The 26,696-nt window shown below is 45.6% G+C and overlaps 1 protein-coding gene across 1 annotated transcript; it reads left to right on the top strand.

Moving 5' to 3' along the window:
• Positions 1 to 8,061: 8,061 nt before the first annotated feature.
• On the top strand, positions 8,062 to 25,775 carry Mcm3 (minichromosome maintenance complex component 3). Its single transcript, XM_051204397.1, has 17 exons — positions 8,062 to 8,174; positions 10,517 to 10,629; positions 10,875 to 11,083; positions 11,512 to 11,642; positions 13,874 to 14,112; positions 14,480 to 14,588; positions 15,010 to 15,163; positions 15,500 to 15,631; positions 16,158 to 16,366; positions 17,238 to 17,412; positions 17,685 to 17,811; positions 18,857 to 19,007; positions 21,743 to 21,883; positions 22,763 to 22,884; positions 23,282 to 23,358; positions 23,791 to 23,863; positions 25,094 to 25,775. Exons 1-17 carry the CDS (start codon positions 8,097 to 8,099, stop codon positions 25,290 to 25,292), a joined length of 2,439 nt encoding a protein of 812 aa, XP_051060354.1. The 5' UTR covers positions 8,062 to 8,096; the 3' UTR covers positions 25,293 to 25,775.
• Positions 25,776 to 26,696: the final 921 nt, after the last annotated feature.

Below are 26,696 nucleotides of genomic sequence, written 5' to 3'. Positions count from 1 at the left end.
ATGAGGGTGGCATGGAGGCATGATGGCAGACAAAGAATGATTATTTCAAAAGCCACCTTCCCAGAAGCCAAAAGGCTCCCAGGCAGTGTGTTCTGTTTTCGTGTATCTTTGTCCTAAATTAGCACAGTGAAGAGCAGGTGGCTAGCTAGGCAGACACGGGCCAGGAAAAAATTTCCACTGGGTTTGGTTTCTGATCAGAGATATGCTTTGGAGGCTCATCAAAGAATCCAGTGAATAACTGAGGGAAAGAAAGGGCATGTTAGACTTCTCACCTTCTAGAGACTTGTGCTTTGATCCTTGTGGTATATGAAATATAAAATTAAGAGTGTTGGTAGTCTTTTTTTGCCCTTTCTAAAACTGACCCATGGGAAGGCAGAAAGGATAAAAAGGCTTAGTCTCTTTTCATGTAATAATCATTTTCTACATTTGAGTTGGAAGAATGTAGTGAGATGCTGGAAGGGAAGGGCAGGGAGAAGTGGGGGGAAGGGAGGATATTTAACATATTTCACTAAAGGGCAAGAACAAATGATCAATATGACCATGCTGTAGATTGTATCTCCCAACGCCTCGAAGCATCCTTTCAGAGCCTGCTCTCGTTTGGTCAAATGTTCTGTACCGGAGCTCCTGAACACACAAAGCTTTCAGACTTGTTATTTTTACAACTCAGCAAGAATATCATCTCCCTTCCTTTCCCACTGTCTCAGATAAAGTTTTGAAACAAATTGTTAGTGTTTCTCTTGACTCCTGTTGGTTTTGGAGAATTGATTGTCTCTTAAATAGCTTTAACTCTGTAGAGGATATAATCGCTATTCTAAATAAAAGCCTAAAGGAAGAGCATTTTCTTGCCATTGTAAGCCTTTGGGGCACTATGTTCAATTTAAGCCACATACACATAACTTTTACCTCTTCCTCTCTCACATTTCCATGTATGCAAAGATACATAGCTTTTGTTTAATATTGTGGGCTAACTAATTCTGGCACTGGACTTCCTACTTACAGGAAGATTTCACGTGTGCGCACGCGTGCACGCGCAAACATACACACATACAAACTTTTCATATTTGTGAGCTTTTCCTCCAAAGTCACCCTCCCCATCCCCTGATGGGGTCTTGTGATGCAGCACAGGCTGTTCTTGAACTTGTGAACCTCCTTCGTCTGCCTCTAGGAGGCTGGGATTACAGGTGTATCCCACCACATCTATTTTAGTCCTTTCTTTCTGACTTCTTTTTGGATATCTTTTCCAGTCTCCTTTTGAATAGCCTCTCCTGGCCTCTGTTTGTCCTTGTTCATTAAAGGGACCCATTATAAATACTTTGGCCAGAGCAGTTTTCCTGAAGCACAGTTCTGGTACTGTGTCTCCTTCACTTGAAAGCCTTCCACAGTTCCCTTACTCTACTGGTCAGCATCTTTTATTTGGACCCAATGCACTCGATGGTCTCCAGCCCAATGCACCACTGACCCCTCCCTCCAGGCCTCCATTCTGGTCACAGTGGTATTTCCCAAGGAATTGACCATGACTGTCTCATTGTCCACCTTGTAATACTCGGCTTAAATACAACCGTCCCTCAGTATCCTTGGGTGATTTGGTTCCAGTTGCAGATGCCCAAGCCTTCAGATGTTTAGCTGTGTGTTATTTTCATATAACACATATGCATTCTCTTGTGTATTCTAAATTCTCTCTAGATTTCTTGTAATACCCAATACAATGTCAAACCATGCAAGTAGTCACACTAGATTGTTTAGGGAATAATGGCAAGGGAAAAGTTTGTGCAGTACAGATACAATTTATTTTGTGGCAACAGAGACGGAACCCACAGATTCACACTTCCAGCAAACGCTCTACCCCTGAGCTACATCCCAGCCACCCCCAGACACAATGAAAGAATATTTTTGAAGTTGGCTTAATATAAACATACAGAATGCAAAAACAAATATGGAAGGTTGACTATAGTTGACTATACCCCTTCTCTTACTCTTTGCAATCTGGACACACTTAGGTCTACCAATTTTAAACGCAAACGATTTTATAGCAGTTGAGTTTTAAACTCAATTAAAATATTTTAAAATTTTAAGTAAAATAAAATTTTAAAATAGCACCAGAGGCCTGTAATTCTACCTACTCTGAAAGCTAGAATGAGGATCAAGAGTTCTAGCAGGGTGGTGGTGGCATAGGCCTTCGGGATGCAGAGGCAGGTAGATCTCTTTGAGTATGAGGCCTGCCTATACTACAGAGCAAGTTCCAGGACAGGTTCCAAAGTTACACAGACATACTCTGCCTCAGAAAACAGACAGATAGACAGACAAACAAACAAAGAGTTTGAGGTCGACATGAACAACCTAGTTAGAATCTGTCTCAAAATATGGGTCTCAAAATATGGGTCAAAAACGGCCCAAGGTAGCGGGAAACTCACTATGTAGTACAAGCAGGCTTCAAACTTGTGATTCTCATGCCTCATCCTTGTAAGGGGGTGCTGGGGTTGCCGTCATCTGAGTACCCTCAGCTACATTTGGATCCTAACATACTCACTTATTCTTGTTAGATTTCAGCCATTATGACAAAATGTCTCGGATAAGTGTGGTGATTTGGCTAAAAGTGCTCCTCATAGGCTCATATATTTGAATGCTTAGTCATCAGTGAGTCGAACAGTTTGAAAAGACTAGAAGAATTAGGAGGCATAGCCTTGTTGGAGTAAGGAAGCATGTCCCTGGGGGTGGGCTTTGATGCCCAATCTTTCTGTCTCTTTCCCTCCCTCTCTGGTCCCACCCCTCTGCCCAATGCCTCTGGATCGGGATATAAATCTCTCATCTACTTCTGCAGAACCATGCCTGCCTGGCTACTGCCATGTTTCCTACCATGATAACGATGGGCTAACCTTCTGGAGCTGTAAGCAAGCCCCCAAACAAATGCTTTCATTGGTAAGAGTTCCCAGGGTCATGGTATCTCCTCACAGCAGTAGAACAGTGACTAAGATAGTAACTTAAAAAGGAGGAAGTGTTTATCTTCACTCAGGATTTCAGCCCCTGATTATTTGGTGTGATGTTTTTAGGGCCTATAAAGAGGTAATATGGTGGATATGCCTGGCCCCAACCCCCCTCAGAGAAGCCTCTTCTTGCACTAGATGGGAATGAACACAGAGACTCACAATTGCACAACATGAAGAGAATGAGAGACTTTTGGTCACTCAGTTCTAGAGGGGATGTCTTCCTCAATCCCCTTCCCTCAGTGCCCAGGGATCTATTCAGAAAAGGAAGCTGAAAGACAGTCAGAGCCAGAGGTAGCAGATGAATCCAAGGAAGCTTCTCTAGACTCAACAGAGCTGAAACACATGTGAATTCACAGAGAATGTGCCAGATGCACTACATCTGCTCAAGTTTGAGCCAGACAAAATTGCAGTATGGAGAAGAGGAAGTGATGATCACAAAGGCCCATGCCTAGACAAGAAGCCATCTGCAATTGTCACCTCTCGAGAGGGGGACATAACTTTTCTCCAATGGGTTAATATTGGCTGTATCAACCATACTCCAAAGTAGGCCTCACGCTCTTGAGTAGCTGGCCAACACAAAATGGCCTGCATGTCTTCTATGTACTCTCTGTCTTCTTTTGGTGTTTGGTTTCTCTTCTCTCTGTTCTTGAAAGAGAGAAGAGAAACCATATAGTTAGGTGGGTAGGGAGGAGGAAAGTCTTGGAGGAGCAGCAGAGGGAAAAGAATATGGGCAATCTATTTTTATGAAAAAAATTGTAAAAATGGGGATGACTTCTTAGGAATTGGAAGATTACTAAAATTAATCCTGCCAAACAACAATGAATTACAAAATAGTTATAGGCTAAATGTTCTGCCAAACTTAATTTGAAAAGTTGGATCATTAGTATTGTCTGGCTCCTAGATTTTCCTGGTCTTTTAGCAATACTAACCCACAGGAATCTAGAAATAGATGGTGGGAGGTTGGAAAAGATCAAGGAAGGGAATCCGGGCTCTTTTAGAAGGCACACTGACTCTTTTGAGGGACCATTGGACATTTAGCAACATGCCTTAAATATGAAGCAAATATGTCTGATGGTTTTCCATACAGATGCAGCCAAATGGTATTCTGTCTGTGAGTGTGTTATTTATTTAGCCAACCAAACTTCTAGTAGACAAGGTCTAAATCAAGGAAGTGTTTGAATAAATTCATTTTAACTTTGTGGTGGGCATGGGAGGGAGCTTGAATTTGTGAATTGTTTAGAGATGCACCAGAGTGTTTTTTTTTAATCATACTTTTGTTGTTCCTTGCCTACCTCTTCTACCACAGTACCACTACCATCACCACCACCCATCACCATCACCACCACCACCACCACCACCACCAACACCACCAACACCACTACTCCTTATTTAATATTTGCAACATTTCAGGTTTTTTTTCCCCCTCAGTATTTTACATCTCTTATTACCTCACTGACTATCCAAACTCTTCTGTTAGCTGGATATTAATGTCTAACTTCATTTGAGAGGTTAGGAAACTAAGGTACAGAAGGATTGAATAAATTGCCTAGAGTTACACAGTGTATAAGCAGAGAAGTCAAAAGTAGTAACAGACATAGACTGTCTTTGTGTCCTGCGGCATATGATGTTTACAGCTAAGCAACACCACGGAGAATGGACCTACAAGGGTGGGCAAGTCTGCACATGTGGATCATTGCTTAATCTTCCCGAGTACTTGAAGGGTAGACTGTCTAATCTCTGAGTTTATGTGGTCCTTGTGAGAGTTTCAAGGACTGATGAGAGTTTTCTGGCTGTCTAAGACAAATTAGAAGGCATTGCTTGAAATGTTTTGCTATATCCGATGTTTGTTATGAGTAAGGTTTTCCCGCTGGTCTGGTCCCACTGCCTTGCCAGCCCCAAATAACACACTGAGACATTGTATTAGATATAATTCTGTTGGCCAGTTACTAGTTTCTGACTGGTTAGCTCTGTCTTAAATATTAACCCATTTCTATTCATCTAAGTATTTCCACGTGTCTTATGTTACTGGAGAGAGAGCCCAGCATTCTGCTCTCTCAAGCCTCTACATCCTGACTCCTTCCTACTACTTCTGGAATCCTCTTCATCTCCTAGTCCCGCCCATCTTGCTTTCCTATTGGCCAACAGTGCTTTATTCATTAACCAGTAAGAGAAACATATTTACAGAAGGATATCTCTCATCAGATGTTGTTTAATAGACAGATATATATTGTTTGAAGGAAATACTGGCTCATTATGATTTTGTGTTTTGCCCTCAAGTACTTTCTTTGGGCTGGAGATATGGAAAAAGGGAAGTACTTTGTATATTTTTCTAACGTCTTGGTTTTCACTGTGTTTCTGCACTTTGCTTTCCAGGTAGCCTCCCAGCAACTATTTAGTTCAGGAAATCAGCATAGGCCCATAAATGCACAAGGCAGAAAGTCAACAGATGGTAAGCAAAGCAAGAATGTGAACAGATGTGGAACTGTCAGATCTACTATCTCACCAGGTCGTATGTGTGTCTTCATTTTGAGTCGGAGCACAGGGGAGCCATTGGCAAAGCTTACCTGGACTTTGAAAGAGAGGTGTACATATACTCTGGTTTGTTTTTCCTTCTTTCTTTTTGTCTGTACTGGCAGTTAAACCCAGGGCCTTGTGTATGCCAGCCAAACACTCTACCAGCTGAGCTGCATTACTTCTAACACTTCTTAGGAATGATCTCATTGCTCCCTCTGGGCAGATTGGAGGAGTAGAAGATAACCAAGGAAAGGTGCCTCTTCTGCTTATTGATCTCATGTCCTTATGAAGGCAGGGAGAAATAACATTTACATTTCTCTGTCTTCATGGTTGCAGGTGATGGCAGAGAAGATCAAGTCTGTACTTAAGACAATAGCACGATTGAATCATTGGATGGAATTTGTCCTTATACCATTTCTAGTTTGCCATTGGCTCTTGGACTACTCAAGATAGCTTACTGGAGAGTTTACAATTCAGTTTCCTCATTTCATATATGAGGAAACTGAAGGCCAGAAAGAAATCTAGAATTAATGATATGGAGAACAGAGAGATGGGTCAATGGGTAAAGTGTCTGTCCCACATACATGAAGACCTGGGTTCAACCCCCTGTAGCCATGTAAAAAGCCAAACCTGGTAGTAAAGACCTGTAATCACTGTACTGAAGAGACGGAGATGGACCTCTGGATTCTAACTGATCCGTCAAGCTCCATGAGTTCCTCCAGAAATCTAGGAGAGAATGACTGAGGAAGACACCAGACATCAACCTCTGCATGCATATTTATATGTGTCCATAAGTTTAAAGACATGGTTTCCAGTTTCACTTCTTTGGGCTTTCCACTGCAAATGACTGGTTTTATTTTATTTTTGTTGTTTGGTTGATTGGCTTTTGCTAGGTTGAGCCTAGCTTCCTGGCTCTCTTTATTGTTAATCTCGAGTTGGTTCAAGAACAGAGAATATTACCAATATTGTACCCAGTATACTCAGAGTTATATCCAAGTGATAAAGACATTGAGCTAATAATTATCTCTTACTATATAATTTCAAAGAGGATAAAATCCTATTCTTCACCCTTCTCACTCAGCTAGTATACACGAAAGCATGCCGACTAGGATGATGAAAAAGCATACTAAACATTAACTGAATGATCATAATTAGAAGAAGTATGTGTGTTTATCCAAAGATGGCATATATGTTTTGTTTAGGCAGATTATACTTAGGATTTTTATCTGCACACAATGAGTCCCGTAGATCTTTAATACAAAGTAATAATGAATTAAAAGACATTTTAGACACAAAGTTACTAATTGTCTTGCTGGGCTCTGTAGAATTTAGCTTTCTGTTCAATAAAATTAAAACACATGCTAGATCAATACATATGTGGTATTATTACTAGTATTATCATTACTATTATAATTTTGAGACAGTTTTATGTATTCCAGGCTGGCCCTAAACTCAATACAATACAGAATAGTCAAGGATTCACTTCTGATCCTTCTGCCCGTACACAAAGACCTACAGGCAACTAATGACTGCTCAAAGAGCGAAAATTAGTTTCCCCCAGGGGTGAGCCCCCTAACTGCTTATCCAGTACAAACTGGTCAACCTTGAAATCATACACACAAGCAACACTAAACGGACTCAACAACCTTTATTTACTTATTTACTTGTTTATATATGCATGTATATTATTTAACAGTAACAAAGGAATGGGAGGTACTAATTTGAGGGGAATGGGGAGCAGCATGGGAGGAGTTGAAGGGAAGGGACATAGGATGGATCAAAAGGAAGAAAGGGAAGGGGGAAAGTGATGTGAGTAGACTTTAAATTTCATTTTACCTGTGTGCAAAATGGTGTAGTATTCCAATCTTTGTGTAATAGCACGAGATGGTCTCTGGGGCTACACACCCAAGACTCCTAGTGGCCTGATATTTTTACAGTGTATTCAGGTAAGAAATGAGTCTTCAATGAACTAACATTTTTTCCCCCCTACATTCGATTTCATTTTTCGTCTGAAAGAATCTCAAAAGATAATTTTCTGGGAAGATGCTGTTAAGGACAGTAACTTTGATACATTAAAAAATATATTTGCTTTTATGTTTTAATATTCCGTGCTTAAAAACTCTCTAACATTCACTTTATTTTCCATCTAAGCCCAACGGGTTGCAAACTTGGGACACATCAGTAAGACCTAACTTTCCACCTTGACGAAAGGGCCTTACGGTCAAAAAATGGAGGAGGGACCACAACTCCCAGAATGCAGTGCTTCCTAATCTTCCTGTTGCTGAATGCTCGGGGAGGGCGGGTCTTGTGTCTCCTCTCTGCCCCATTGGACAACCTCCCTATTAGGGCGGAGAAAGCGAGGCCATTGCCCTCCAATCCAGGCACCGAAGGGAGGCCGGAATAGGAAGAACCTCGCTATTGGACAGTTGCAATACCGGAAGTCAGAGGGATCAGCCAATCATGTCGCGTCTTGGCTGCCCGCGCCCTCCACCGTAAATTTCCGTGGCGGGAAAACTTGGGGAGTTTTCGCGCCGGGGCGGTGTCACGCGGGTATTTTTTATTTTATTTTTTGGCGGTCCGCGATTTCGGGGCAGCGGCATGGCGAGCACCGTAGTGCTGGACGATGTGGAGCTGCGGGAGGCGCAGAGAGACTACTTGGACTTCCTGGACGACGAGGTGAGGGTCGGGCGGCAGTCCCGGTGCCGGGGTCCCCGCCTGTGGCCGGGCGGGGCGGGCAGCTCGGGTTTGCGCGGGTGACCCGGCCTGGCTGATGGTGGCCCCGCCGTTATCCTGGGCCCGGCCAGTGGGGTCCAGACCCTGGGACCCCCGCCCAGGGCCAGAGCCGCTGGTGCTGCGCTTCTACCCGCGACTTCCTGATGTCTTCTTCTAATGCTAATTATTACTTCCTCGTCCTCCGAGTTTACTTCAAAATTAAAAAAAAAAATAACGTCTTAAGTTAGCATACGCTAATCACACATACGGCTTTCATTATGATATTTCGTAAACATATTCACTTTTCATCACTCCCTCTTCCATTTCCTTGCTCCCGCTGACCCCTCCTACTTTCGTCTTTTTTCTTTCCTTTTTTTTTTTTTTAAGTGAGTCAATGAATTTTCAAGTGGGAGATTATTTACTTATTTATTTATCTTAATTTTTATGCGGTGGTGTAGATGCTCCCCAGGGCCCTGTGCTTGCCGTCCTCCCCGGAGCTGCATGTTTTTTTTGAAACTTCTCTTGCTTAGTCGCTAGTTTTCTTCAGGGCCGTCTAGTTTGTCTGCAAATGCATGTGATGACCCAGCTTGCCCAAGGAGATCGGCCAGGTGTAAACAGATGGTCAAGCCCACCTTAAAAATTGGATGGAAAGGAGGAGGTATTGCCCCAGGCTGCACAGGGAGCTCAGACTTCAATTACTTAGTTGCTGCTTCAGGAAAAAGACTTCCAACAATTTGGGTGCTTCCTTTATGTCAGTTCAAGAGTATTTATCCTCTGTGTAGGTAAAATGGGTTTCAGTGCACCTCCAAATTTAAAGCTATAGGATATTGGTGAGCGCTGAAACTTTGTTGATTACTGAAAAGCAATTTGAATTGTAAGAGTACTTAATTTACAGTTTTTGTGTGTTTGAAATATACATCATGATTTTAAAATAAGTCTGCAGTCAGTTGTGTTTGCCAATTTTTTTTTTTTTTTTACTTATTGCTCTTTAATAGTTAAGTCATTTTAAGGCCCAATTAAAATGGAAACCTATAGGAGAACTGTTGATCGTGATAGCATGTGATAGGGGATGCTAGGTGGGAAGAAAGGGCTGTCTGCAGCCATGTGCTACCATCTGAGACATATGAGTACCGCTATGCTGGCATCCTCATGTGAAAGTGACATAGACTTAAAGTAGCTCCCATGGCCCGCTTAGGACTTTCGAGTACCTTAATGTTGACATCCTTTGACAAAATAGTATCCTTCACAAGTGGAATGGTCAGTGCTAATGCTCTGTTGGTATACACACGGCTGTCTTAGGGTTCGTATTGTTTTGAAGAGACGCCATGACAGGTCTTGAAAAGGAAACATTTAATCGGGGCTCCTTGGATTACAGTTTTAGAGGTCAGTCCGTTATGGTCTTGAAGCGGGGGAGCATATCAGTGTGCAGGCAGATATGGTGCAGGAACTAAGAGAACTATATCCTACAGGCAACAGGAAGTCCACTGACTGTCACACTGAGTGAAGCTTAAGAAATGAGACCACAAAGCCCACCCTCACACTTCCTAATAGTGCCACTTCCTTTGGGGGCCATTTTTTTTTCAACCCATCACAACAGCAGGTGTATGTGCCTTGTCCAGAAAGGCCTAGCCCTCATCCCGTGATGGTAGAAAAGCCTTCATAACCTAGGGAAGACCATCCTACAGCCATAAGACAGAAGGATGTCCCACCAGAGGATCAGAACTCACAAGTGACCACCCTGTCCTCACGTGATATGTCCTTAAGTACCCCAAGTCCTTGACACAGCTGCAGACCCTTTTGCTGACTTCTGTGGCTTTCCAGCTACCCTGTAAGCACTTCCGTGAATCCCGAGCTGGCTGTCTCTTAGATTGAGGTCAGCCTTACTCTCATTGAAGGTCACCCCATCTCCCAGTTTTTATAGACTCTCTTGGAAAGGTCTCACTCTGTAGCCTAGCTTTGAACTCAGCGGTGACCCTCCTGCCTCAGATGCCTGAGTCCGGAATTATAGTTTATCTCCCGTGCCCAACCCGAGTTCTAAATAAAACTTCCTCTATGTAGCTCCTTCCTGGCCGCTTTGGAAGTCTAAGCTTGCTATAAATAAAAACCCAAGAACCTACAGAAAGGGACCCTGGGTGTCCTAGGTTCATAGGGACTTTATGACTTTTACAGTCTCCTAATAGGCTGTAGGTGAAATCTGAGAGCAGTGACTGAAAGGCAGAAGTTGGTAGTCAAAGATTGTGAATTCAGCTGTTCCTAAGCACTGTGAGTTGCGTAGCTGTTTTTGATATGTCGTGATTGTTCTTCAGGAAGACCAGGGGATTTACCAGAACAAAGTTCGGGAGCTGATCAGTGACAACCAGTACCGGTTGATTGTCAGTGTGAATGACCTGCGCAGGAAGAATGAAAAGCGGGCAAACCGGTGAGTGATGGGTGACAGGGTGTGGAGGGCCTTCTCTGGGAAAGACCTGGATTGAATGGCTGTCGTCGTCGTCTCAAGTGCTTCCGTCTTCCAGGGTTTTTCTGAGTATCATTTGACATCTTTGAATTGAGGTGACCTTCAGTTCTGACGTATTTCATGAGCCTTACACAGTGGCAGGACAAAGCGGAACTGGGATTGTCTTCACTGCACTGTGCTAAACGGTTCTTTGTCTTGATCTCATGCAGCCTCCTGAACAATGCTTTTGAGGAGCTGGTTGCCTTCCAGCGGGCCTTGAAGGACTTCGTGGCCTCCATTGATGCCACCTATGCCAAACAGTATGAGGAGTTCTACATAGGCCTGGAGGGCAGCTTCGGCTCAAAGCACGTCTCTCCCCGGACCCTCACCTCATGCTTCCTCAGCTGTGTGGTCTGTGTGGAAGGCATCGTTACCAAATGTGAGTGGGTCGACGGTGGTCCAGGGTCCTAAAGAAGTGGAGGGTGTGGATGTAGGAGGCCTTGAAACTGGAAGAATCGTAGCGGGTCTGGGGAACTTGGGCCCTTGAGAGAAGTAAAGCATTGAAATTGAATAGTAAAATTAGGGGGACCGGAAGTGACCCTCAGCAGGAGCAAAGTGATGTGTCTCTGAAGCTGGAAGAGTCCTGCTCTTCCAAACTTACTGTAGCCCTGAACTGTCCCTTAGTTGACATCAGTGCTACTTTAGATTTCACGTGGCTACACTGATAACCCTATGTGTAAATGTAAAGAGGGATAAATGACAGGGGTTGCTGAAAGAGGTTACTAACTGGAAGAATACAGTATTCATCTCCTCCTTTGTCATTGTCCAAAGTCATTGGGTGACTCTATATACACCTTTCATTCCCAGGCTCTCTAGTTCGTCCCAAAGTTGTTCGAAGTGTTCACTACTGTCCTGCTACTAAAAAGACCATAGAGCGACGCTACTCTGATCTCACTACCTTGGTGGCTTTCCCGTCCAGTTCTGTTTATCCCACGAAGGTGAGGACGTGAATTAGTGGGACTTCCTTGGCAGCTCGGAATCAAAGATGACCGTTTTAATTCCAGTAGTTGTATGCTAATCTGGAGTCTTTGTTCTAAAAGTAGGTAATATGAGATAAGGATTAATTCTGAGGAGAGAGAGAGATGGGGTATAAGAGAAAGTTGAATATGAGCCATTTTTTTTTAGTACTAAAGTTAGGGTTTAGAAGTTGACTTAGTGGGTAGGAATACTTGTTCTGTAAGCAGGAGGCCCTGGGCACAGATCTCTAGTACCCAAGTAAAAGGCTGGGCATACCTGTGTACACCCGCTAACCCAGCTGTCTTTGGAAAGGAGAGAGGTGGGCCCTAAAAGCTCACTTGCTAGCCTAGCTGAAACGAAGATGTCACACCTCATCTCCACATGCGTGAGTATGTGCAGACGTGTGCCACACACACACAGAATGAAACTTAGCAAAGCTGAGCTGTAGAAGCCGAAAGGGAGAAACATTGGATGACAGGTATTTTAACAGAGTTGTAATCACAGTTATAGAATGTGCTTTCTAAAAGTAAAACGGAAACTGCTTCTATTCTGTGATGCTATTGTATAATCTTTGCGGCTATTTCAGTGCGTTTGGGAAAAGACAGTAAAAGGCTTTCTGGATAGTGCTCAGGGTGACAACAATTGAGTAGAGCTTTCTTAGTGAGACAAGAGGTCATAAATATTGATTACTTGATGTCTATACTCATTTTAGTCAAAGGATACCTCTTGGAAATTGTCCTTGTCTGGGAAGTAGGAAACCCTCGCTCTTATCAGGTGATGATAATTACATGAGATTGGAACGTGGTCCCTGGCACATAGTGAGCACTCAGTAAGCTCGCAGTGGCTTTTGTGGTTTTTAGGAAATTCACATATAATGAAAGCATACCTTAATGTTTTTTATGGACATTTAACATGTGTGTTAATATATTATAGTTGTAATGTCATAAATATGTATCATATATTAATAAACTATATTATATGTATAGTTTACATATATATGAAAATTCTTTAAGAGCATCTGAGTTTTTATAAGCAGAATGTACTCCTATAATCAGCATGTAAAGTGGGAAACAAACTTACCAGCACATAGAAGTCCCTATTTGAAGTCTGGGCTGTCTTAGTATCAACCTAGCTCTGGCTGTCCTGGAACTTACTGTGTAGACCAGGCTGGAACTCAAGAGGTCCACCTGTCTCAGCCTTTGGAGTGCTGGGATTAGAGGTGTGCACTGCCATGCCTGCTAACCCTGGTATCTTGACAGTAGGGATTGCTTTTGCTCAGTGGTTCTCAGCCTTCCTAATGCTGCAACCCTTTTATACAGTTCCTCATACTGTGGTGAACCCCAACCATAAAGTTATTTCATTGCTACTTCATACCTGTAACTACTGTTATAAATCAAAATATAAAATCTGTTTTTCTGGATGGCTTTTGGTGACCCCTGTGAAAGGAGTTACAATCCACAGGTCGCATACCCGTTTTTCCTGTTTTCCTATGTACATGTGTTTGTGTTGAGCAGCTTTTAGGTAACATTGTGTATGCTCATAAGTGTGCATCTTAACACACAGTTTTCATTTGTGTGACTGTGTCTGTCTCATGTACTTACATGACAGGTGTTGCTGAAAGAGGTTACTATTGGAGGAATACAGTATTCAACTCCTCCTTTGTCATTGTCTGTGGATCAGTTTGGATATTCTTTAGATTTTGTCTGTGCTAGGAATGGTGCTGCTACGTGCAGTCAGTAGCTTTGGGTGCGTGTGTCTATGGGGTGTTTCTTGGGGAAGCGAAAAAACTGCGTCAGAGCTGGGCATGGTGGTGCACGCCTTTCATCGCAGCTCAGGAGCCAGAGGCAGTGAATCTGAGTTCCAGGACAGTGAGTTCCAGGACAGCCAGGGTCACATAGAGAAACCTTGTCTCAAAAAAGCAAAAAAAGAAAAAGGGAGAAAAAAGAAAAAGTGTATCAGTTTGTAATCCTACCATCAGTACAGGATTTTAATTTAGGTGTTAGTGTAGTCATGGTCCCATCAATGAAAACGCCCTTCCATTGGTTGGTTTGTTACTAATTCAGGGATCAGGCTAGGAAAGCTGTAAGAGATGCATATATTTTTATTATGATTCTAGATGGTAAAGGTTCATAATTTCTGAAAGATGTCATTAGATGAGTGCTCCATTTTTGAGACAAGACTGCAATGACTTTTTCCTGTGTCCCTCTTTTAGGATGAGGAGAACAACCCCCTGGAGACAGAATATGGCCTGTCTGTCTATAAGGACCACCAGACCATCACCATCCAGGAGATGCCGGAGAAGGCCCCTGCTGGCCAGCTTCCTCGCTCTGTGGATGTCATCCTAGACGATGATCTGGTGGATAAAGTGAAGCCTGGTGACAGAATACAGGTGGTGGGGACCTACCGCTGCCTTCCAGGGAAGAAGGGCGGCTACACCTCAGGGACCTTCAGGTAAAGGGGCTGCTGTGGAAATTCTGGCGCACGTTTGGCAGTTTCTATCCTGATGGTGCTTTGCGCCAGGTTGCCATTTGCAGGAGGCCACTAACTGCCTGTAAGAGGAGATGACTCCCATACCACATCTTCCTTCTCACATGGCGACACAAATACCGCCCCATGGCCAGCCTAGGCTAGGAGTCCCAGCCACCACCTCTCCGTGCACACTTGTATGTTGGGCATTCCATCCTCACTGTGGCTCCGGGACAGAGAGCTCAGCTAGGTTCAGGAAACCTCCAGTTCTCCCATTTTCTGGTTTAGTTTAACAGGCCAAGCACACTTGGTGGTGCTGGGGCGGTCAGCGGGCTTCCTCTGTGTGTTGCAGGACCGTCCTGATTGCCTGTAATGTGAAGCAGATGAGCAAGGATATGCAGCCGGCGTTCTCTGCGGACGACATAGCCAAGATCAAGAAGTTCAGCAAAACACGTTCCAAGGTCAGTTAAGAGTGGGTGCCTTTGGTCCTGTGTTGTGCCCTGTGTGTGGCCATCTTTGTGCTGCATCTGGAGGAAGCTGGGATTTTTTTTTTTCCCTGAAGTATTTGTCGCTAGCATCCAGTTTTGTTCCAACTGGCAGGTTAAGGGTGTTTTTACTGCCTCGTTCTGTCTGCTGGAGTGCTCAAGTGAGCCCAGTGCAAATAAGTGTCGGAGTTAGAGTACCAGTGTCCCATCGAGTCGTTTCTAACTGGCCCAGTGCTCCTGTGTGTGGTGACAGTCTCATGAGCCCAGGGTGTCCCTGAACTCCTGATCCTCCTGCACACACTACATTATTTTGAAATAAAAAGCTTGTTTTCTGCGGGCTCCGGAAACCCCACTGGGTCTCACTGGGCTTTTTCTCTGTTGGATCTCCCTCCTCTAGGATGTCTTTGACCAGCTGGCCCGCTCATTGGCCCCTAGCATTCACGGTCATGACTATGTCAAGAAGGCAATCCTCTGCTTGCTCCTGGGAGGGGTGGAACGAGAGCTCGAAAACGGCAGCCACATCCGTGGCGACATCAATATTCTCCTTATAGGTAAGGTGCTGGGGGATGCCTTAGACTGGGGCTCTTCCCTTGAGTGGGTTGTAAGAACCTGGGCATATGTAAACATGGGCATATATAAGTTGCACCTTCCGTAACTGATCCTATTTCAGCTCCATCAGAGTGCAGAAGACTAAAGTGGATGTTTTTGAAAATCATCCCTGACATTGTTGATTTGTACCTAGACTGTATTCTGAGACTGAGCACAGGGAAAGCAGTAACACAGTGTCAAACTACTGTGTGACTCGGGCCAGGAAGTGTGCCGCAGAAGCAGAGTTTGCTGGCGTGTGGTGACTTTTCCTCGAGATTCACCACTGCCTTGTCCTGTAGGTGACCCCTCTGTCGCCAAGTCCCAGCTTCTGCGCTATGTGCTTTGCACGGCACCCAGGGCCATTCCCACCACTGGCCGGGGCTCGTCTGGAGTGGGTCTCACGGCCGCCGTCACTACAGACCAGGAAACAGGTAAGGGCATGAGACTCCATGGCATGAGTGTGAGCAGACTCCTCAAGCTGGCTGCTGTAGGCGCTGGCTTGTGTCTGGAAGATTTGCAAGGTTAGTGAGGTGTGTTGAAAGACCGAATGATCTGGCAAAGTGGTTAAAAGATTGAAGGCTTTAGGTCTCCGTTGTTAGAAATGTGTTCTAGAAGATGGTTTGAATGATAGCAAAGGGGAAAACAGCAATTTAGGAGGAGGGTAAAAATGAAATTGGAGGAGCGATTTGAAGAGCAGTACAGGAGCTTCGGTTGGCTGTCACTGAGGGTGATGAGCAATGCGAGTGTGTAGTTGTGAGAGGCCCCTGTGAGGAAGGGCTCAGCAGGCAGGGCAGAGCTGAGAAATGACACTTCTTCACGGTTTCCTAGTAACCCTGCAGCTGGAGCCTTACTGTGTTCTCGTGCACTGGGAGGACAGGTGCCTTGGAAAGAGACCCAGATCCTTCTCTGTCCTCTGACTTAGACCCAGCCATGTGCATTCACCACTTCTGTTCCTAGGGGAGCGTCGCCTGGAAGCTGGTGCCATGGTCCTGGCTGACCGAGGAGTTGTTTGCATTGATGAGTTTGACAAAATGTCTGACATGGACCGGACAGCCATCCACGAGGTGATGGAGCAGGGTCGAGTGACTATCGCGAAGGCTGGCATCCATGCTCGACTGAATGCCCGCTGCAGTGTTTTGGCAGCTGCCAATCCCGTCTATGGCAGGGTAAGTGGGATCAGGCCTATACCCACAGTTCTTGGATTAATTGGGTTTTGCCTAATATCTGGGCTGGGAGGTAACTCGTTTGTTACTGTCCTTGGATCATAGCAGTTACACTGCACGGTTGTATGTAACAACGGGTGTACAGCAGAGGTCAGTGTTGCCTGTCTTCCTCTGTTGTTCTCCACCTCAGTTTTTGAGATAGGGTCTGTGAGTGAACCTGGGCTTTGCTGTCCGGGCTACTGGCCAGCCACTCAGTTGATACTGGGAGAGCATCAAGTCAGTGATTGGGCCATTGTGCTTCTCTATATTAGGAGACTTTGTCTGTGCAGTGAAAGTACTGCAGTTCCTAAAACGCTCTCAGATCTGAGCCTTGCCCTTTCGGGCAGTGTTGTGTTGAGTCATGACAGCATGTACAGTGAGAATGCACGTGTGTGTCACAGTAAGGCTGGGTTAGAGTTGTGTGTTGCCGCAGAAGCCAGCACCGCCAGAGATTCCTCACATTCATTCATTATGTGATTGGTTTTGAATTAACTTACGGTCGTTGCACAATCCAGAAACCTGCTCCTGATGACAGTGAATCCCCGAGGCTGGGTTTATAATCCGTAGTTAAGGAAACTGGGACGCGTGTTTGTGTGTGTGTGTGTGTGTGTGTGTTTATTTGTTTGGCTTACCGGGACAGGGTCTCTGTGAAGCCAGCCCTAGCTGTGCTTGAACTACTATGTAGACCAGGCTGGCCTTGGACTCAGGAGGCCGAGGCAGGCAGATCTCTGTGCCTTCAAGGCTGTCTTTGTATTTGTAGTGACTTCCAGGATTTGGCCTGGATGTCTTTCCTGCTGATGCTGCCTCCGCTTGATTGTCTTCGTGTGTTTTCCAGTATGATCAGTATAAGACTCCCATGGAGAACATTGGGCTACAGGACTCGCTGCTGTCACGATTTGACCTGCTCTTCATCATGCTGGATCAGATGGATCCTGAACAGGACCGGGAGATCTCAGACCACGTCCTTAGGATGCACCAGTACAGAGCCCCGGGGGAGCAGGATGGCGATGGTAAGTGCATGGACAAGCAAGAGTGGCCGGCGTGAGGGGTCCTGCCTGGATCTTCCGTGCTGGGTTTGTGTTGCAGGTGCTCTCACCCCTCTCTCCATTCTGGCTTCTGCTGTATTTCTTCTGGCCATCTTCCTGTTTGTGAGCCCCACGTGTCTGTTCCCTCCTGGGTTCTTGCTTTCTAAGTTGTTCTTATCTTTTGCTGTGCTATGGAAGAGGCAAGTTGACTTGACTTAGGCTCCTTAGTCTCAATTATCTCACCTTGTGTCCCCCAGCTTTGCCGTTGGGTAGTTCCGTGGACATCCTGGCCACAGATGATCCCGACTTTGCCCAGGATGACCAGCAGGATACCCGGATTTATGAGAAGCATGACAACCTTCTACATGGGAGCAAGAAGAAAAAGTGAGCTTCCCTCCTATACTCTTAAGAGAACCTGACTTTTTTCACATTGCGTTTTCTTTTCTGGGGCTGCAGAAAAACCGTTCCTCAACAGCTGCCTTGCACGTGTCTGGGTTGCTTCAGCTTAGGGTCAGAACTTTTCTTGAAATAGAAAGTTTTGACGGAGCGAGGCTTGGCTCACACTTGTAGTCTCAGCACTCAGGGCTGAGGTGAGAGTTTGAAACTAACCCGGACTACAAATAACCTGTCTCAAAATTGTTTTTGACAATATGCCGAAGTGCTAGTGTTGTGTGATCTGTCCTCTGTGATTCTTTGTGGTAGTTTTCCGTGACAGTAGGTAGCAATCAGTAGAGTATGGAGAGCGAGTTTGAGTAGAAGAGACTTGATGAGTAGCTCCAAGAATGATACGTAAACGCCGGTACTTCTGTTTGTCCATGCCGTAGAAGGAAGTGTAATTGCATCGACTTTGGGTTCACTTTTTTAATCTGAGCCAGTATTCCCACCTACAAAATTTGGCTACTGTAGGTTTGGTGTACATACCCTTTATTCTCACCCTCAGGAAGCTAGTGAATTTGTATGAATTCGAGGCCAGCCTGATCTACACAATGAGTTCCAGGCCAGCCAGGGATAGATAATGAGACCCTGTTTCCAAAAATGGGGACAAGAGGTTGGAGAGAGAGCACAGTGGTTAAGGGCAATTCCAGTTTCCAGCACCCCCATGGCAGCTTATAATGGTCCAGAGGTTCCTCTTCTGACATCTGTGGACACAGGCATGCACAGACAAACATGCAGACAAACATGTTACAACACACAACATCAAAATAAATCTCAAGGAAAAAAATAATACTTGTAATGCCAGAATTTCTTCACTAGATTCCCTGAGTTAGAGAATTTTAGAAAAGCTTTGTGAGTGCTCCCTGTGAGAGGTAGTGATGATGGCGGGTTCTAGGCTTCATCTTGGCCTTGTCATTGGTCCTTGCCTTCTCTGAGAGGTTAAACCATTGCCTCAGATGGGCTAGGAAATCAACATCTATGCCCTTGGATGCAGGGAGAAGATGGTGAGTGCAGCTTTCATGAAGAAATACATCCACGTGGCCAAAATCATCAAACCCATCCTGACACCAGAGTCGGCAGCCTACATTGCAGAAGAATACTCGCGCCTGCGCAGTCAGGACAGCATGAGCTCAGACACTGCCCGGGTGAGGGCACTTTTAATTTACTTTTATTTTATGTGCACTGGTATTTTTCTGTTTGTATGTGTGTCTGTGTGAGGGTGCCAGATCCCCTGGAACTGGACAGTTATGATCTGCCATGTGGGTGCTGGGAATTGAACCTGGGCCCTCTGGAAGAGTAGCCAGTACTCCTAACTACCATCTCTCTAGCCCCCCCCCCCCCAAATACATTTCTGTTTGGTTTGGTTTGTTTTTTCAAGACATGTTTTTTTCTCTGTAGCCCTGGCTGTCCTGGAACTCACTTAGGTAGATCAGGTTGGCCCAGAACTCACAGAGATCCACCTGCCTCTGCCTCCCGAGTGCTGGGATTAGAGGTGTGTGCTGCCACCACCACCACCCGACTACATTTCTGTTCAGACCTTGGGGATTTTAATTTGACTGCCCTTTCTGGTCTGAAGAACATTGTTAACACACATTTAATTATCCCTTTTCTGAAAGAAATGAAAACTACGGCCTCAGAGATAGTAAGAATCTGCCCCAGTGAACTGAGTAGATTCTGTGGAGCGACCTCGTCTCCACTCTCACATGTGATGACAAAAGAACTATGGGTTCTGGCTTGAAGAGGTGGAAAGGTAGATAGGAAGACCATCCATCTACTTAGCATGTGTCCAGGGTGGTACTCGGAAGAGAAGGGCATGAAGGGCTATTTAAGTACAGATGTGAGAAGTGGGTTTTGTTACCAGAAGTCTCTAGAAGGGTGTGAATGTCAGTGATGTTTGGGCAGACAAGGACACATAAGTAGAAGTTGAGTTTGAGTGACAATGATTTGGAGCAATTTCTAGTGTGACTTAATAGAGCTGCCCTTCAGGGACAGTACAGTTCATACAGGACTGTAAGGAGAGAGGCCACAGTTCAAAGCTCTGCTTACATGACGTGGTCACCTGTCCATCATATTTACTCTGTTCTGGGTTCTGTTGATGCTTTATGCCCGCCCTCTGCCTGTTCTAGCATGCTTAGGACATCACTGCATTGCAGTCTTAGAACGAGTTCTTTCTTAGCTTAACCCTGATCCCCCACGTCTCTACCCATAGGTTCCCTAGAATTGTGTATCACCTGTTTCCCTACTAAATAGCTTCCTTTCTTAGTACCACTCCCCCCATGCAGGAACTGTTCCGATGTGTCTCTGTCAAGGACCTGCTCACTGGAACTAGAACTGAGTGGCTGGCCATGGTAGATAAGGTCTCAGCTTGGATTGCCTAGCATTGTTAGTGCACATGAGTATTTCTCCAGGTTCTTAGGTGACACAGAAATTGGAGTGTCTGTAATCTCCCAACTCATGGTATTCCAAGTGAGTGCATTCAAGCACTTGGAGATTTGCTTACTAAGATTGGTGTGGGTAGAGATTGCAAAAGCGAGCTGCGTTTGGCACTGAAAGTCTGTGTAATGGGAGACAAGGACGTGTGCTAGAGAGTGACCCCTGTGCCTGCTCAGAGCTCTGCAGGTGGTTTGCGGCCTGGCACACAACACAGCCTTCCATTGACTAGGCGACTCCTTACCCTTATGAGAAGGCTGGGTATCAGCAGGGCCCATTGGAAGTCCCTGAAACTTAAAAGAACACACAGTGTGGTTGATCAGGCCAATGGTCCTGTTCACATCTTAGCAGCTAGGAAAGACGTCGATTTGATTTTACATACCCCTAACCCTGCAGTGAGCTACATGGTAGGGGTAGGGTCCGGCTCCTCCTTCTGTAAGGAGCCTACACAACACGGAAACCTGTCCTCAGAGCTCCGCTTTAGCAGATTTGGTTCCCATGTCCTCATCTGTAAAGTGTGAGTACTCAGCTCCCCAGTGCATTGTGGGCCTGCAGTGAGGGATGGTTTTCCCCACTTCACAACTCCATAGATAGAGGTTGGCTTATCTCCTCTTTCTCTCACCCTCTCCTCTCCCTTCTCTCCCTTACTCTCACTTGGCTGCCTTGACCATTTACCTTTCTGATTTTTTGAAAGTTAATTTAGTTCTTGACAGTTTTATGCATGTATAATGTGTTCTAATTTCTCCTTATCTCACACCCTTACCCGCCTTCTCCTCTGCCTACCATTGTCTTAGGACTTTTGCTTTCCATTTAGCTTAACCAGGATTACCTGTGTGATTCTGACTATTGGCACTTGGTGGGGTCCCCAGTGGATAGACACAGGAAAACAATGTTCCCCTCACCCCTGGAATCTACTGGTAACAAACAGTTCGGCAGTGAGTAGGACCTCTCGTCCCTCCCCATCTATGCCTTGCTGTCTGTCAATGGCCTAGTCTTGTGTAGACTGAGTGCAGGCATCCCCACATCCACTGCTGTGTGTCTGTTGTGGTCGTAGCGCCTTGTGCTGTGTCCTGAAGCTGGCGTTACACAGCTCTTCTGCCCGTGTTCTGATTCCTTTATTCTTTTTATCCTCTTCACTTGTCCCCTGTCCTGGAGGAGGTGCTATAAATGTCATGTTTGGGGTTGAGCACTCAGTTGACACATATTCTCAGCACCTTGGGTGGTTCTGAATCTTTGCCTTCTCTACTTGGAAATGTAGATAGAAACTGATTTGATTGAGGGTGATGTTAGATGGGTACTGGTGACTATCCGATCTTTAAATGGCACCCACTTGTAGAGAAGACAGACCTTGAGCTTTCTGGATATTTCAGTAATGCTTCAGTTCTTTTTCTACGCAATGAGACGGATACACATTTTCTTAGAAGTAATCCCCTCACGTTTCCTTCCCTAGACATCTCCAGTTACAGCACGAACATTGGAAACTCTGATTCGACTGGCCACAGCCCATGCGAAGGCCCGAATGAGCAAGACTGTGGAACTGCAGGATGCAGAGGATGCCGTGGAGCTGGTTCAGTATGCTTACTTCAAGAAGGTGAGCCTTCAGGGGGCCCCTCGCAAGAGGAGGCAGAAAGTGTAAGAGCCAGAGGGGATGGAGAACACAGAAAAAGGGCCTCTAAATCAGCTGTGCATGTGAACTCAGACGGCCTGAAGCAGCAGGCATGGGGCCCACAAGGGTCTGCATTAGGGTCTCTGAGTATATATTCTAGCTTTCAAGGTAGTATTTTTATGGGACTCCCAAGTGTGAATGAGTGGGTCTCTGATTTTAGTTCCTTCTCTTGGGACTCTTCCTTCTGGAAAAGGCTTGCCTTTTCCAACTTCAATGTGATGCTCTTCGTTTTATCCTGTATCTTACTTTGTCATGTTTTGTTGTGACCTCTTAAAACTTGTTCTTTTCTAGTGAGAAACAGAAGGAGGGGGTGGATCCGTGTGGGAGGAGTAGAGGGAGGGGGACTAATCAGGACAAACTATTTGAGAAAAGATATGATTTTCAGTAAAGGGGGAGAAAATAAGAACCTGAGTCTGGCGTCTGTTTCCTACCGCTCTGCTCATCTGAAGGACTGTAGACCTTGAGGGTGTGGTTCTGTCATGCTCTTCCTGATTCTTCCACTAAATACCTGGTCTATAAAGAAATGATTGTTTTCCCCTTAACCATAGTGGTTTGGATACCTCAAGCATGTCTCTTTACTCAGTAAACATAGAGTAACTGCTGTGTGAAAAGCCTCCCAGTGTTGGTGAAAGGCGACTGACTAGTATAGTAGACCTTCCCTGCCTCTGGTCCTGGGATGTGGGTCAGAGAGGATAGAGATAAGGCTCGGAAACTTGGACATCATTTCTACTGGTGATGCAGAAGAGACTCAGGGTTCCTTACTCGGTTTTGTCACCGGTGACATATCCCTTGGTTTGTTTCTAGGTTCTGGAGAAGGAGAAGAAACGTAAGAAGCCAAGCGAGGATGAATCAGACCTGGAAGATGAAGAGGAGAAGAGCCAGGAAGACCCCGAGCAGAAGAGGTACAGTGTGTCAGTGAGGACGGAGTGAGGTGACGGGCTCTGTTGGCAGCAGGTTCCTTGGGTCCCTGTAGGGTTTGCAGATGATGGTGGTTGGGCACAGGAGAGGGGGAGAGCCTCTGTGATGGTCAGTATGGTTTCCTATAAGGGATGCCGAGTAGCATGAGTGATGCCGTCATTAGGTCTTTAAATGTTCTTGAGGCCGGTTTTCCCCTCCTGCCTAATCGTTAGTTGGGATGGTAAATTGGACACAGAACCCCGGGCAGCGGGGTCTGGGCATGTCTTTCAGAAAAGGTGGTTGTTTGTTCAGGCCTAAGCCTGCCACTTCCTTTTGGTTGTGCATTGTTACGTGTGCATGTGGTCGTAGGCCCAAATGGGACTCCCTGCCGCCTTCTCAGGTTCTTGAGTGCTGTGGTTATTTCAGGAGGAAGACTGATGCCGCGGATGGGGAGTCCTATGACCCTTATGACTTCAGTGAAGCAGAGAAGGAAATGCCTCAAGGTGAGAGAGCCATTCCTCGTGACCCGTCCGGTGGTATGCAGTCTGTGCAGCCATTTCTCAGGAGCTCCCATTGACTTCCCTTGAGACCCTGTGACCAGGACCGACCTGTGTGTCTCAGAGCCTCGGGAAGCCCCAGTGCGAACTTAGGAAAATAAGCTTGGCTCAGCTCTTGCCTTCCTCCTTTATTCTCTCCGAACTTTTGTCCTGCCTGCTGTAAGCATCCCAGATAATGCACTGAGATGGTCCCCTGCTTAATTAGCTCAGTCCCTCCGTCCATCGGGGATGTCCCTGTATTATACCGCCTGGCCCTGTGAGAACCCTGGGAGCCAGTGCTCATAGACTCAGCAAGGTGGGAAGGGTGTGGCCCCTCTGGTGTTGATGGAAATGACTTCACCTTGCTGTCTCCTCTAACCCTGCATTGCTGCCCTGAAGTGCACACTCCGAAGACTGACGACGATTCTCAGGAGACCAGGGAATCCCAGAAAGTGGAGCTGAGTGAGTCCAGGTGAGTGCATTCGCTCCTGCTTGGGAATTCCTGCGGAGAGGGACCAGTGTTCAGGCATAGTGCCTGTGATAAGCTGAGCTACAGCTCCAAGGGCTTCACGGCACTCCAGGCTGATTCTGATGCCAGGCTCGCCTAGACAGTTGCAAGCGGGTGTGTCTGAAAGCCTGCCTGAAAGCCTGCCACAGTTTTGCAGTTCTCTGCCTGTTATCTGCACTTTCTTTGTGGGAATTTGAATTGTTACTTTTAAGTCAAGAAGAAGTGGCTTAGCTTAGCAAGAGGAAACTTTGTGTCTTACTGGAGCTTTGCATTAACACAACGCCATCACACATGGAGAAGTATTTAGAGAAAAACACTAAAATGGGTTGTAATTCCACACTCCAGAAACAGCCACTGAACCCTGTGGTTTCCTAGTCAACTCAGATTTCCAGAGGGTGCCATGTGTAGAAGCAGACTGGCCTTGAACTCAGAGAACCTCCTTCCCTAGCATCCTGAGTGCTGGGATTAAAGGCATGTGCCCCACACCCAGTTTGATGTATATTAACATACAGATTTATTTTGTTTGTTTTTGTTTTTTGGAGACAGGATTTCTCTGTGTAACAGCTCTGGCTGTCCTGGAACTCACTTTGTAGACCAGGCTGACCTCAAACTCTCACAGATCAGCCTGGCTCTGTCTCCCAAATGCTGGGGTTATAGGTGTGTGACACACTGCCTGGCAATAAATATACTCTTACACAAGCTCTTAAACGGCATTGAGGTAGCTCCATGTCACGGCCATTCACGGGCAAACATCCTTAGGTTTGTAGCGTGGCACACTCATGGGGCATGGTAAGGTTCCTAGGTTCTGGTGAAAGGGTGTGGCCTTATAACCATTGTCAGTAAACTGTCCCCCAGATGCTATGCCATGCTACGTATTGATTAGGATTGCCAGGATTGCCGATCTCTTTAACAACCTCCAGGCTTCACAGGCCCCCTCATGCCCGAATGACAGGGGGCTCTGTAGGTTAGCTTTAAAGAAAGATGCTTAGAACATTAGGGGAACATTTATTTAATAGCTGGTCTTGCTGTGGAGCTTCGGGTTTGTTTGCTGCCGTTTTGTTGAAGACATGGCCTCACCTTGTGGTCTAGGGGCTTCTCCCTGTCCCCCCCTCCCCCTTCCGCAGTGCCACCATTACTTCTGTATCTGCTGCAGCTTCCCAACTCTCCTCTTATGGTTTTCCTGTCTTCGGCCAGGTTGAAGGCTTTCAAGGCGGCTCTCTTGGATGTGTTCCAAGAAGCCCACGCACAGTCTGTGAGCATGAGACACCTCACCGAATCCATTAACCGGGATAAAGAAGAGCCCTTCTCCTCAGAGGAGATCCAGGCTTCCCTGAGCAGGATGCAGGATGACAACCAGGTCATGGTGTCTGAGGGCATCATCTTCCTCATCTGAGCTGGGCGCATGTGAATCGCTCCCGCCAAGGACTGCCCTGTCTCCGATGTCCCAGTTCTCTGCTCACTGTTTCACTGATGGAAGCTGAGGACCGCCCGCGGTGAGGCTAGGAGGACTTGGAAAGTTTTCAGAGTGGCTGCTGCTGTAGGGCAAGAGCTGTTGGGGGAGCCAGGGCAAAAGGCCCGGGCCACAGACCTTCCAGTCCGAAAAGATGGAAAGTTACTTCATGACTTGTTGGGTTTGGGGGCACAGATGATTTCTGTGTTTATTGCTTTTGTTTTTAATTCCTCTTCCCTCCCCGCCCCAAGCACTTTAGTCTATGAAAACCCTTGAGGTCTGTTGTGCCAGAGTAGCTCAAGCAGATCACAACGGTGGATTGGAGAAAGCTTTCTTTGAATTAAATGAGACTAATGTGTAATATGTATCGTTGACCTAAATATCCAAGACATTGAGTAAATACAACTATTTTGTACATGTATATTTTCTGCTCTGTGCTTTAAAAAGTAATTATTTGTGTGTGTGTGGGGGGGTTGGGGGTTGGGGCTGGGACACAGGTGTGGAGGTCAGTGGACATCTTGTGGGATTTGGTTTGTCATCTACCATGTGGATCCTCGGGATCCAACTCGGTTAGTCAGGCTTGGCAGCACAAACCTTTACCCTCTGGGCTGTCTCCCAGGCCCAGGCCCACTTAGAAATTTGTTTCTTTTAACTCCATTATAAAAACATGGCAAATAAAATCACACACTGACCAACCTGGTCTACAGAGTGAGTTCTAGGACAGCCAGGGCTGCAAGAGAGACCTTGTCTTGAAACTCCCCCTCACCCCCCCAAAAGTCACACACTGAAATTAACCAGACCCAACGACTATAGTTCAGTGAACTTCTGTATCTCCAGAGTATTGGGAGGAAGCTGTGGAGTCTCACACACACTTCATACTTCCACTGTTGAATTTGCTTTTATGCACTCAGCCACCATCAAAAAAGAAAACTTCATGGCAGAACTAGAAAGACAAGTAGCTTTATGTCCTTCATAACTCATATCCATTAGTTCCTCTTATGCCCCAGCCCCCCCCTTTGTTCTCTTGTCTACGTGTCACACTGTACCTGCATGTACATTGGCAAGGTTCCACATACGAGGGGGAACATGCATTTTTTTTTCTGAGATTGTGAAGTCGCTTAAAATATATTCTAACATATATTCTATATATGTTCCTACAAATTTTGTGATCACTTTTTTCTTAGAGCTGAATACTATTCATACACACACACACACACACACATATATATATCATATTTTCACTATCTGATATATATATATATATATATATATATATGTATTATATAACAACTGCGTTGATTCTAGTTTGCTGCAGTGAGTAAAACAGCAATAAACAGGGTCACACTT

Source organism: Phodopus roborovskii, unplaced genomic scaffold (genome assembly GCF_943737965.1).
Source record: "Phodopus roborovskii unplaced genomic scaffold, PHOROB, whole genome shotgun sequence".
NCBI lineage: Eukaryota > Metazoa > Chordata > Mammalia > Rodentia > Cricetidae > Phodopus > Phodopus roborovskii.
This window is presented reverse-complemented; position numbering and strand designations above follow the sequence as displayed.